General features: G+C 51.1%; 3 protein-coding genes across 5 annotated transcripts in view; 1 reads left to right on the top strand and 2 right to left on the bottom strand.

Annotated features, from left to right (window-relative positions):
• IL4I1 (interleukin 4 induced 1) overlaps positions 1-1245 on the bottom strand; it is a 34634-nt gene extending 33389 nt beyond the window's left edge. Inside the window, exon 1 of the mRNA XM_019741444.2 lies at positions 1109-1245. The gene's annotated coding sequence lies outside the window, so the exon portion shown is untranslated. The remainder of the gene's footprint in view (positions 1-1108) is intronic.
• The window catches only part of NUP62 (nucleoporin 62), a 29184-nt gene extending 22735 nt beyond the window's left edge, over positions 1-6449 (bottom strand). Inside the window, exons 1-2 of one of the 3 annotated variants that reach the window (XM_074316068.1) lie at positions 6332-6449; positions 6068-6181 (exon numbers count right to left, since the gene is read on the bottom strand). The gene's annotated coding sequence lies outside the window, so the exon portion shown is untranslated. Of the gene's footprint in view, positions 1-1108; positions 1248-6067; positions 6182-6331 lie in introns of those variants that run through there. The other 2 variants (XM_019741556.2, XM_074316067.1) reach the window with 2 other exon arrangements.
• Positions 1047-4967, top strand: ATF5 (activating transcription factor 5). Its single transcript, XM_019741557.2, has 3 exons — positions 1047-1183; positions 2481-2777; positions 3610-4967. Exons 2-3 carry the CDS (start codon positions 2600-2602, stop codon positions 4272-4274), a joined length of 843 nt encoding a protein of 280 aa, XP_019597116.1. The 5' UTR covers positions 1047-1183; positions 2481-2599; the 3' UTR covers positions 4275-4967.
• Positions 6450-12985: the final 6536 nt, after the last annotated feature.

Here is a 12985-nt window from a genome sequence, read left to right as displayed (position 1 = left end):
CCCCATTTTTGGCAGGGTTGGAAGACTGATCCACTGGGGGGCGTCTCAGGAAGTCAGGGAGAGGGGCAGGGCTAGAAGAATGAAACAACTGGCCTGAAAGGAATGCTGCAGCCAAGGATTGAGGGAAGGTTGGCAGGGGAGGGAGAAAAGGATGGAGTGGGGGCGATGATGCCAGATTCTCTGCACCCCTACACCAGGATGAGGCTGAGCGGCCATTACTTGGAATGGAGAGGGTGGGGATGGCTGGAAATTGACACCTTGGAGGAATGGAGACAAAAGAACGACCTATTAGCTGGTATTGGATGGTCAAGTGACTGAGGCTTTTGCCGGGAGTGTGTGGGGCGTTTGTGTGAGGGTGTGAGACTGGGGCCCCAGAGTTCCTATTAATAATAAAACAGATTGAACAGACATGTAAGCTGGTCTCTGTGCTTAGGGCTTCACAGGCATCGACTTCCTTAATTCTCACAAATAACCCCATTAGGTAGAGTTGGTTATTCTGATTTTATAGATAGTTCGCTATCTATGAGGCTAGAGGACTTATTTGCCCAAGACCCCCATGGCAGGTCTGTGATTAGAATGGAGTGCAGGCTGTGACTCACGCGGGGCTCTACCCACCAAAAGGGTTCTCAGGGAGAGCAGGCAGTTGGGGAATGCAGAGATGAGCGTGTGGCCGGCCGGAAATTCATGAAGCAGAGGAAAGGAAAGGAAAAATTAACAAGTGCTGGTCTCAGGGAGGAGGAAATCAGGCCTAGGATCGAGAGAGCAGGAGGGCCAGAGCCAGCAGAAGGGGGATGAACCGTAGAGCCACAGGGAAGGGAGGGCCAAACCCCAGGGGTCGAAAGGAGGAGGGGGCCGGATCCCCAAGAGGAGCGGGCCAGGCCCGCCTCTGGGTTGGAGCCGCGCGGAGGCGGGGCGCGGAAGGATCCGGGCGGTCCCGTGCTGCGCCGCCCGCGATATATCTGTTCCCACTCCCTGGGGCCACCACATTCCCCATCCTCAGATCACGATCTCTCCTCATACTACGGCGAAGCCGCCTTTGTCCGCGAAGCCCCAGACATGGCTCTGTAGCTGCGAACCCTCCGTGCCCCCCGCCCGTCTCCGCGCTCACCGCGCCTGCGCTCTTCGCTCCTGCCTTCTTTATTCAGCCGAGGCCGCCGCTGCCTCTCCTTTCCACAGCCATGGAGTGAGTAACCGTTCACCCCTCCCTCTCCAACCGCCTTTCCCGCCTTTTCGAAGCTCGCGGCCCTCACGACCAGGCCTGGAGGTTGGGGAGACGAAAGTGAGGGATCACGGTCGCGCAGGCGCAGAAGAGGGAAAACGAGCATGGGCACGCGGCCGAGCATGCGTACTCGGCTCGATGGTGGGGGAGTGCCTTTTTCTTGTGTTGGAGTTTAAAGAGGGCCTGTATGTGGTTGCGCCTGCGCACTAACCCTCAGAGAGTTTTTTTTTTTTCCTTCTTCCGGAATGAGTCTGTCTTCGCGCTGTTGCTCCTGCGCGTCAGCGCACCAGAGCCCATATTGTGCGAAGGGCTGGCAGTAGGCAGCTGCACATGCGCACTGACACCCCCCCCCCGCCCGCATAGGCGTGAGAACAATGGGACCGTTCTAGTGGTGGAGCATGCGCTTTGGCCCTTGGGGAGAGAACCAAATGTGGAAGGTTGGCGTAGAGAGCTGTTCTCTGCTGGCCACCTCCACCTTCCCTGGTCCACGTTGCTTAGGCGTGCAGCACAGCTTCTCTCCCTTTCATTCAGGCATCTGCTGGGCCGGGTGCTAGTTTACATTGACTGGGTAGAAGGCAGGGCGTAAAGACAAGGGGGTGGACAAAGATCTCAGCCTTGATGAACGATAAGGCTAGGGAGACTATTATGCGAAGGGGCGGAGCTAAGCGAACCGTTAGATGAGGGGTGGGGTTTCGATTGGAGAAATAGTAGGGACCTGGGGGGGAGGGGTGCAGCTAAGATAGTGGGGCGGGGCTTGGGGGGATAACGGTAGTCACTACGGGATTTGAATGGATAACATTGGTGAAGGGGTGGGGCAGGGGGAATTCCCCTGGGAACTGATTTGAGATGGGACCTAGGGAGGGGGTGGGGCCTAAAGGAAATGTTTTAGAGGCAGGAGTGTGGCTGGAAGAAAATTCCCCTGGGACTGAGTTTTTTTAATGAAGGAATATTATGGGGTGAGTGGGAAGGGCTTAAGGTAATTCCCTTGGGAAACCATTATGTTTCTGTATTGGAGGATTGGGTCCGGAATTTTGAAGAAAATAAAGTCGGGCTTAAAGAGAATCCCCTTGGGAGTGGGTGGGGCTAAGATTTGGGAAAAGGGCAGATTTAGAATTCTGAGGGCAAGGCATAGTCCCAAACCCAGTTGAAAGGAAAAGGGAGGCCCCCCCCCCCATGTGGGAGTATAACTTGGTTTCCCTGTGACTTTGGCGGTGAGTGAGGTTCGCCTGTGACCCTGCCCACTTTTGTCTCACACGTGTAGGTTCTCCACTTTCACCTTGGTGCCTGCCTTCGGCCAACTGAGCAACCTCCAGAGCCTCCTCTCACTTGTTGGTGCAGCTTCCTTCATTGCCATTCGTTCCCAGCGCCTGTGCTGCAGCCATGTCACTCCTGGCCACCCTGGGGCTGGAGCTGGACAGGGCCCTGCTCCCAGCTAGCGGACTGAGCTGGCTCGTAGACTATGGGAAACTCCCCCTGGCCCCTGCCCCCCTGGGCCCCTATGAGGTCCTTGGGGGAGCCCTGGAGGGCGGGCTTCCAGGGGGGGGAGAGCCCCTGGCAGGTAAGGACAGGTGGAGAATGGAGGTGGGGTGAGCTGTGGTATGGGGCACAAGACAGAAGGAGGGAGCATTTATTCATTCATACATTCATTTGATAAATAATTATTAAGCACCTATAATATGCCAGGCAGTTTTAGGTGCTGGGGATATAGCTGGGAACAAGACTGACATCCCTGCCCTCCTGGAGCTCACACTCTAGTGGGGAGACAGACAAGAGACAAATGATAAGTGTGCAGTATTGGGATACGTTGAAACACTTAGTAGCTGAGCTACAAAATGACAATGGGGACCTAGATTAGAGTCCATAGCCAGAAAACCCTTTCCAAGTGGGTAACGTTTTGGCTGAAGCCTAAAGGATGGGAAGCAATGAGCTATGAAAAGACCAAGGGAAGAACTGTTTAGGTGGAGAAAATAGCATATGCAGAAGCCCTGAGACGGATTATTTTATTCCTTTAGTGTGTCCCCAATGCTTGTCATATAGTGGGTTTTAATAATTAATTAAAGATGAAACGGGGTGTGTTGTGTATGTGTGATCTAGTTTGCTTTTTAAGAAGAAACTAGAAAGTAAATCAAATCACAGATGTAGGTTAATCAGTAAAGAGGATGTTAGAATGGTTGAAGAAATGGTTGGTTGACTGTTTTGTTTTGGTCACTGGTTGGTTGACTAGTTCATTGATTGGTTGGTTAAAGGGGTTGATTGGTTACTGAATCAGATAGTTGATTGGTTGGCTGGTCCACTGGTTGTTGTTTGGTTGACTGGTTAGTTGATTGGTTGGTTAGTTGACTGGTTAGATGTTTGACTGGTTCATTGGTTGTCCTCCTCCAATCCTCCAGGTGATGGCTTCTCTGACTGGATGACTGAGCGGGTGGACTTTACAGCCCTTCTCCCTCTGGAGCCCCCCTTACCCTCAGGTGCCCTTCCCCCATCTTCTCCACCCTCCCCTGACCTGGAAGCCATGGCCTCCCTCCTCAAGAAGGAGCTGGAGCAGATGGAAGACTTCTTCCTCGATGCCCCACTCCTCCCACCATCCTCCCCACCACCACAGCCACCACCACAAGCGGCACCCTCCCTCCCTGTCCCCCTACCCCCCACCTTTGACCTCCACCAGCCCCCTGCCATGGATACCCTAGACTTGCTGGCCATCTACTGCCGCAGTGAGGCTGGGCAGGGGGATTCGGGTTTGGCTCCCATGCCCCCACCACAGCAGCCCCCTCCTCTACCTCAAACCTGTCGCCCAGCCCCTTACCCCAGTCCTGCCATCACTCGAGGGGACCGCAAGCAAAAGAAGAGAGACCAGAACAAGTCAGCTGCTTTGAGGTACCGACAGAGGAAGCGGGCAGAGGGTGAGGCCCTGGAGGGCGAGTGTCAGGGGCTGGAGGCACGGAACCGGGAGCTGAGGGAGCGGGCTGAGTCTGTGGAGCGGGAGATCCAATATGTCAAGGACCTGCTCATCGAAGTGTACAAGGCTCGAAGCCAGAGGACCCGCAACAGCCAGTAGGCAGGCAGGGCTTCGCGCTGTAGGGGGCACTGGTCTTCAGCTCTGGCTCACTTCTGTTTCTGGGGCTGAGTTGGGAGGGTCCCCCCATCATCCCTCTGCCTCTAGCTTCTTTCCAAAGCCTCCCCTTCTCTCTCTTTCTCCTTTTATCCTTATCTCCTTTCTTGTCCATTTCTTGTCCATTTTGGTCCCCTCCTCCCCAGAATCATGGATCGTTTGGCCTTAGTCAACACCTACACTTTTCAAGTGACAGCTGAGAGACTGAGGCCCCCGGGAGTTCAGGGAGCAGGGGAGAGCTTGGAAACCAGCTCTCGAACAGGGCTGTGAGGCCAGAAAGCTGTGCAGAATGACTAGGTAAATAAGCACAGGAGAGCCATCTAGGGAATAAGTCAGGGAGGGTTTTGAGAATGGCACCCATATAATAATATAAGCAAAACAAGCAAGCCAGGTGACCTTGGGAAACTACATTTGGGCAGGGAGCCAAAAGGTAGGCAAGTTCGAAGAGCTGGTGGCTATGGAGGCAGATGGGGAGCTCGGCAGAGTGGGTGTGGCCATAGTTGGTGACTGGGTGTTCACTTTAGCTCAGAGGAAATCAGTGTTTTGTGAAGGTGTTGGGGCAGGGGCTACATCTAGGTGAGAGAGGGCGGGAGCGATCCTTTTGGGGGTTGTGGTGGAAATAAAATAAATAACTTCTGGTCTGAGCGTCTTGTCTTTGAGAGGAGAAGTTGGGAGAGGGCAGTTGTAAGCCAAAGACAATGACAATAGAAATAACAGTACTTATGGTCAAGCACACAACACTTGGTACATGGCCAAGGTCATGATGGGACTGATTGAACTGGTAATGATACATGACCCACTTTTAGATTCAGACCCTTAATTACATAGATAGCAAAACAAAGGATAGCTAAAGGTGCCAGCTCCACATGGCCCTCATCACATACACCAAAACGGATGGCACACAAACAAAACGGGCTGGACAGCTGCAACAAGAGTTGTGGGGTACCCCATGTGGAAGAATGCCATGTTTGATTAAAGCCTCCCAGGGGTATTTGGGAGGTAAGTGGGAGATGGCCTGGTAACCATAGTGGGCATGGTCCCCTACATCTATCTGTTGAGGGCTTAACTATGTGGCACGCACTATTTTTTTTTTTTTTTAAGGAGGGCACACAGCTCACAGTGGCACGTGTGGGGATCGGACTGGCAACCTTGGTGTTATTAGCACCACACTCTAACCAACTGATGCCAGACAATATTTTAAGCACTTGACATTATTTCAGTTAATGCAAAAGGAAGGTACTGTTAGATTTTGGATGAAGAACCATTTTTAAAGTGAACAATTCAGTGACATTAGTACTTTCGTAGTGTTGTGCAGCCATCACCTCTATCTAGTTAAAAACATTTCCTCCATCACTCCAGAATAAACTTCATGCTGCCCGTCCTCCCCCAATTTGTTTTTGTTTGACACTTGTAATTCCATAAACCAGGGGAATGAGTTTAATTCTTGTTCACCTTTGATAGCGTAGCCTTTAGCCTTTTGTTACATATGAGGACTTGCAATTTTAAGCCTAAACTCTGCAATGTTAGTAATTTACATTGTCCATTGCAGGCCAGTGCAGTTCAACCTTACTAGCAAAAACGGAGAAAGGACTAAATTAAACTTTACCCCATAACAGTGAGATTAGGAGCATCTAATGATGTTTTTTTGCTTCTCCAGAAGTGAGGCAGAAGCTGGCATTACACATCCGAGCTGTGTGGCCTTAGACAGGAGTCTGCTTCTCTGAGCCCAGATGACTTACCTGGAAGTCAGGGATGGCACCGCTGGACCTGAGGCGGCACAAATGAGAGAATTCACCCCGGGTTTGGAGGGAGCAGGGCCTGGGTGCTAACGCTTTCTCCATAATTTTTGTGAGCTGAAAAAAAAATGGTGCAGGTGGTCACCCATTATAGTCAGGGAATCAATTAGAAGGATTTTGACCAGCGTTTAAATACCGGAATAGAATAGAATAAAAACATGCAGGACGGTGGTATTTCACGAAACTTGATATGAAATGGTTTCTTACCGTGAGTCACGATCAGAAAAGTTTGCAAGCCACTGGTAGACTGCCCCCAGCTTCGTCTGATTTGCAGACCACTGACCACAAACGACCCCGGATTGCTACACCCTTTCCGGCCGGGATTCCGCTTCCCCCAAAGCAAACATTTCGGGTCTTGCGCTGGCACTTACAGGACTCTGCAGCCAGGTGGCGCCCGTGCCGCTCCGGAGCGGGTCCTGCGTCCTCCACTTAAGGGTCCGACGCGACGATTCCCTTCTGGTCCCTCCTCGCGGGGAGGATCCGGTTCTCTGGGAATAGAGGCCGGATCATGAATACAGCCCCCAAGCAGAGCGCGGCAGGAGGGCTCGGGTCAAGGGGATGTGGCCATCCTGAGATCCATTCATCCCTTCTTCATTCCACGATGCTCATTAAATGCCTCCCGCTCCCAGAGCTCACATCCGGGTGGGGAGGACAAGATGCCAAATTCAGGACCCTGCCAGTACAGGGAGGCCTTCCCGCCCCGACGGGTGCGGGACAGCCCGGGTGAAATCCCGCCCAGCCCCCAGCCGGCTGTGCAACCTTGGGCAGCCTGCTAAGCCTCTGTGCCTCGGTTTCCTCTGCTATAAAATGGGAATGATAGCACCTACTTCATAGTGTTGTCGTGAGCCTTAATTAATATTTGTAAAGCACTTCGAAGGGGCCCGGCATGTTTGTTAAAACAATTGTTAATCCCCATTTACAGAAGAGAATCCGAGGGTCAGAGCAGGGGAGTGAATCCTCAAAGCCACACCGCCCCCGCCCCCCCCGCCCCCCCCCCGAAGGTCTTTGAATTGAGTTCAGTGATTTTGATTCCCAGTCTTGATGCTTTCCGTCGACATCGCCCTTGGGGTAGGAGCAAACCCAGCTCCCTTGGCATAGTGGAGGGCTGGTGAAATCCTCCAGCGGGGGGGGGGGGGGGGCAACCAGATGCCGGGTAGTATTGGAGTCGCGGCTGGGACTAGCGTGAGGCCCTGTCTTTAGGTCAGTGCAATAGCCAGACAAGTAAATGATTTTCTTACAATGAATGACATCCAGATGTCAAGAAGGACCTAGAGGAAGAGTAAAGTGAGCTGGCCAATAGCATTTCTGCAGCTGCACCATCCCTTCACTGTGATGGATGATGGGGTAAGGTTGGGTGAGGCCTTACCCTCCCTTAGGAAAAGGGGTCTAACAGGGCCAGAAGGCACGTGCCAGTTACACTAACAGGTACCCACATCCCGTGTCACCTACACCTGCCGCTCCATGGCCTCACCCTGAATGTTCAACCGTGACTTCACGTGTAGTTCCCTGTGACCATCTGACCAGGTATACTGGCTTGGATACTGTCCTCCCTCTCACCCCACCCCCCAAATTCATGTCCTTACTGGAACCTCAGAGTGGGACCGTACTTGGAAATAGGGTCATTGCAGATGGAATTGGCTAAGACGAGGTCCTACTGCAGTCAAGTAGACCATGAATTCAATATGACTGGTGTCCTTATAAAAAAGAAAAGAAAGAACAGACACAGACTTGCAGGGGAAGACGGTGTGAAGACAGGCAGAGAGAATTGATGCATCTACAGGCCAAGGAAGGCCAGCAATCACCAGCGGCGGGAAAAGGCAGGGAAGGACCCTTCTCTGGAGGCTTCGGAGAGAAGAGCCCTGCTGACAGACAGCATGGTTTCAGACTTCTGGCCTCCAGACCTGGGAGAGAATACATTTCTGTTAGGTTAAGCCCCATGGTTCGTGTTGCTTTTTTACAGCAGCCCCAGGAATCAAATACACCAAGGAGTGAGTGAAGGGCTCTGTTCTGATTCATAGACAGTTTGGCTGCTGTGTTGACAGCAGGCAGAAACATGCTGTCGCTGCATGAGTTCCCTGCTCAGGGGTGGCCCGTGACATTTTGTAAAAATTGCGTTAAAAATAATCACATCAACTTTACAATTTCAACCATTTTAGAGTGTATACAGTTCAGTGGCTTTTAGTACACTCACAGTGTTAGGCAACCATCACCTCTATCTAGTTCCAGAACTTTTTAATTCCCATCACCCCCAGGACAGGAACCCTGTATCCTGTCAGCAGCCACTTCCCAAACCCTTCTCCCCCCAGCTCCTACAAACCACTAATCTGCTTCCTGTCCCTATGGATTTGCCAATTCTGGATATTTCGTATAAGTGAATCAGAGGTATGTGAAAGAATAGAGCCCACAAAGACACCCAGGTCCTAATCTTTGGAGCCCGTGAATGTTAAGTCATATGGCAAAAAGGACATTGCAGATGTGACTAAGTTAAGCATTGTGAGGGGGGATTATCCTGGACTCCTTGGGTGGGCCCTCAGTGTAATCACCAGAATTCTTAGGAAGACATGGAGATGTGAACACAGAAGAAAAGAAATCCATGTGACAGAAAAGCAGATGAAAGCAGCAGGAAGAGACGAAGCTACACCACTGGCTTTGAAGATGGAGGCAAGGACATAGCTCAAGAAGTTTGAAAAGGCAAGGAAGGACATAGATCCTGCTAAAGCTACAGCCTCCCAAGGGAGCAGGACTTAAATTTACACTCAGTGGCTTAAAACAACACAGACGTATTCTCTCATCATTCTGGCGTCCAGGAGTCCAAACTGTGTCTCCCCAAAGTGGGGATAAAATCAAGCTGTTGGCAGAGTTGGTTCTTTCTGGAGGTTCCAGGGGAGAATCTGTTCCTTTCTTGCAGTTTCTGCTGGTTTGTCACTACAATCTCTTCTATCGTCACATTATCCTTCATCCGCTTCTGTAGTCAGATCTCCCTCTGCCTCGCCCTTATAAACTTGTGATTACATTTAGGGTCCCCCTGGATCACCTCCATTCCAAGATCCTTAACGGACCCAGACCTGCAAAGCCTTTTGACCTGCAAGGTGACATCATCACAGGTTCCGGGGATTAGGAGCTGGACATCGTTCGGGGTCATTGTCACATACACTGTCTTCTTGAATCTGCCACCTGGAATGTGGCGTTTTCTCTGATCCCATCTTTGGGGAGAGAGAGAAAGCAACACTGGGCCTCCTCCCTGTCGCCACTCCCTCTGTCTCTCCCTGGGCAATGTCACATCACTGTAGCCCCCAGAGGACCCATCCGTGCACCTGGTTGGAGCTCCTCGCAGATCTCAGCCTCCAGGAGCACAGCCAAGACCCTGGGAGGAGTCACCTGCTGACTCGGCCCCTGTGGTCCCTGGCTCACGTACCTGAGCTCAACAGGTAAATTCACCTTCATACCCCAACTCCACCCGATGCAGCTCCAGGACGCCAGGGTTCGAGGCCTGTGAGGGGCTCCGGATTCAGCCTCCAAGGCTCAGGTCAGCATGACAGACGACGCGGATGAGGTGTACAGACAGCCCTTCCTAGACTGTAAAAGGTTAGTCTCACTGTGTGAACAAGGCAGAGGCTGGGGCAGCCACTGCTGGGTCCTGTCCAGCAGATGAACAGACACTGCAGGAGCACATATTTTCATTACCATAAGCCCAATACTCCTGCTTATAAACAGTGTAATGGCTCCTGTTGCTCCCAAATAATAACCGAAATCCTTAATGTGATATGCAAGATACGGATGGCTCCTCCAATGTTAGCCTCTGAGGCTTGTTTCAAATGCCTAGCACATGCGCACACAGATGGGTATCCTCACCCCACACAGGCACAAAACACATACTCAGAGACACAGACATCACACCCACAGGCAGATGCACACACACACACACACACACACACACACACACACACACACACACCCAGAGGCAATGATGTCTCCTGTAGAAGATAAAGAATAGGGTTTATCTCTTGCTGGACAATTCCTAACTTTGGGTGACTCCGTGGTCCTCAGCATCCACTGTGTGTCAATGCCATGTGCTCCTGGGTCCCTGCAATCCTGCCAGTGACTGACCGCCCCACCTCCATCCTGTGTGTCCATATAGGAAAAGCAATGAATAGCTTACTTGCTTTGAAAGAGCGGCAGTTTTAGGGGCCCACTTTGAAATTTCAGAAATTGAAAAATTGATTCAAAACAGAGTTCCTGTGTCAGAGACAGGTCCTTCTCAGTCAGAGACAGGGGTCCCTTCTCCACAGAGCCTGCACCCCGAGGCCCCTTCCAAGGCTGCTCTCTATGGGGTCCAGGCTGGGCAGTGGACAATAGAGTAGCAAGGGCAAGAGGAGGGACAGGCAGGGGGGGTGCAGTGACCTTGGGTCCACATACCATGGGCTGGGGATGTGCTCTGCTGATGCTGCGTGGTGTCCCTGTGGTACCCCCTGGGGCCATTTAGTTAAAAGGAATAAGTCGCCTTTTGTTTGAGAGACAAGTGGTTGAGAAGTAAAGTGAGGAACTGGTGCCTGATGAAAAGGAAATTTCTCTGTGCAGTTCCGGATTGCACGCACCCCATTCATTTCCTTTGTGATAAAGTCAGCAACTTTCCTATGTCGACGAAAAAACGTCCAGCCTAAGAGAAAGCTTAGAAGAGTTTATTTGAGCCAAACTGACAACAATTGCCAGGAAGCAAAATCTCCACGGACAGAAAATGCTCTTCAAAATGGGGGTTTGTTTGTAGCTTATTTTATACATAGAATCAAAGGAGGAGGGTTACATGAAATCCATTGGTGGTAGATTAAGGGGGTGGGTGAAAGCAAAACGGGGGTGGGGGTGAGAGGGTAAGGTGTGTGAATCTCTGGGATTGGATGAAAGTAAATTTAGAGACGGGCACTCATTTTACATAGGTGGGGGTGGGTACAGGATAGCTAATACTTCACATAGAGATGGTAACCAGGGGACAAGAATACTAATGAGGGATTCTATAGTTTCCTGCTCTGGTCTGGAAAAGGGATTACTGACATTCCAAGGGCACGTCATCCCAGATGCAAAAAGACAACACACAGGCTCACTTCAAGTAGAGATTGACTTTTGTCAAAGAAGGTAAAGATGTGACTTTCTGCCATGGCCCACCTTAGTTAGGAAGTTTTATGTTCACACCATCCTATGTGGTTATTTTCGGTCTCCTGAGCTTGTCAGGTTTAACCTGTGGCCCCTTTTCCGTCCACCCCTGGTAGGCAATTTCCCAATCTAGACAAGCTCTGGGCCCTTGGGAGTGGAGTACTGCGCGTCCACCAAAGGGCACACCGAGGACGCCTCGCTCTGGTCTGCAGAATCAACAGACCCAGGTGGGTGGGCACATGGCCTCCACTTAGGGAAACAGTGGCTTCTGGCACTGCAGCGTGAGGAGGGAAACAGCCTATTCTGGGGGCCCCCAAGACCTCCCTGAGGTCCAATGATTCACAAGAAGGACTCAGTGAACACAGAGAAACTATTATACTCACAGTGAAAGGATACAGATTAAAATTTGCAAAGGGAAAGGTGCACGTGACAGGGTCCATAAGAGATTGAGCACAAGCTTCTAGTTGTCTCTCCCAGTGGAGTCACGTGGACAATGCTGAATACTTCAAGTACTTCCAGGCTTGAATTGTGTTCCCCCCAATTCATATGTGGAAGCCCTAACCCCCAATGTGACTGTATTTGGAGATGGGGCCTTTAAGAGGTAATTAAGGGGGCCGGCCCGGTGGCTCAGGCGGTTAGAGCTCCATGCTCCTAACTCCAAAGGCTGCCAGTTGGATTCCCACATGGGCCAGTGGGCTCTCAACCACAAGGTTGCTGGTTCAACTCCTCGAGTCCCACAAGGGATGGTGGGCAGTGCCCCCTGCAACTAAGATTGAACATGGCACCTTGAGCTGAGCTCCCGAATGGCTCAGTTGGTTGGAGAGCATCCTCTCAACCACAAGGTTGCCAGTTTGATTCCTCGACTCCCACAAGGGATGGTAGGCAGTGCCCCCTGCAACTAAGATTGAACACGGCACATTGAGCTGAGCTGCTGCTGAGCTCCCGGATGGCTCAGTTGGTTGGAGCGCGTCCTCTCAACCACAAGGTTGCTGGTTCGACACCCGCAAGGGATGGTGGGCTGTGCCCCCTACAACTAGAAACCGCAACTGGACCTGGAGCTGAATGGCACCCTCCACAACTAAGATTGAAAGGACAACAACGACTTGGAAAAAAGGCCTGGAAGTACACACTGTACCCCAATAAAAGTCCTGTGCCCCAATAAAAAAAAAAGAGGTAATTAAAGTTAAATGAGTTCATAAGGGTGGAGCCCTGATACACAGAATTAGTGTCCTTATAAGACGAGACACCAGAGTTATCTCTGAGGAAACAGCAAGAAGGTGGCCATCGCCAGCTAGGAAGCAGACTCTCACCAGGTTGGCACCTCAGTCATGGACTTCCCAGCCTCCAGAACTGTGAGAAAATACGTTTCTGTTGTTTAAGCAATGGTGTGTGGCAACATGAATGTGTATTGCCAATCAGGGACGCTCACCTGGGCCTTGGTGTCCAGCGTTTTTCCTGGGGGCCTGTTATGGGTTGAACTGTGTCCCCCCCAAAAGATATTGAAGTCCTAACCCCAGTACCTGTGGATGTGACCTTTTTGGAAATAGAGTCTTTGCTTTTTCCTTTCTTCCATGGGTTCTCTCTTTTGACCTCTTGTGGGTTTTCTTTTGAACATTAAAAAAAAATGTGGTAAAATACATATAACATAAAATTTACCATTTAACTGTTTTAACGTATACAATTCAGTGGCATTAAGTACATTCACAATATTGTGCA

Source organism: Rhinolophus sinicus, linkage group LG11, assembly GCF_036562045.2.
Source record: "Rhinolophus sinicus isolate RSC01 linkage group LG11, ASM3656204v1, whole genome shotgun sequence".
NCBI lineage: Eukaryota > Metazoa > Chordata > Mammalia > Chiroptera > Rhinolophidae > Rhinolophus > Rhinolophus sinicus.
Note: the sequence above shows the minus strand (reverse complement) of the source record. Positions and strands in the feature narration are given on the sequence as shown.

Bases quoted from the DNA above. Each gene is read 5' to 3' on its own strand.
- ATF5 (XM_019741557.2), top strand. From the start codon at position 2,600: ATGTCACTCCTGGCCACCCTGGGGCTGGAGCTGGACAGGGCCCTGCTC. The intron at 2,778-3,609 runs GTAAGGACAGGT...CCAATCCTCCAG, and splicing joins GGGGGGAGAGCCCCTGGCAG to GTGATGGCTTCTCTGACTGG.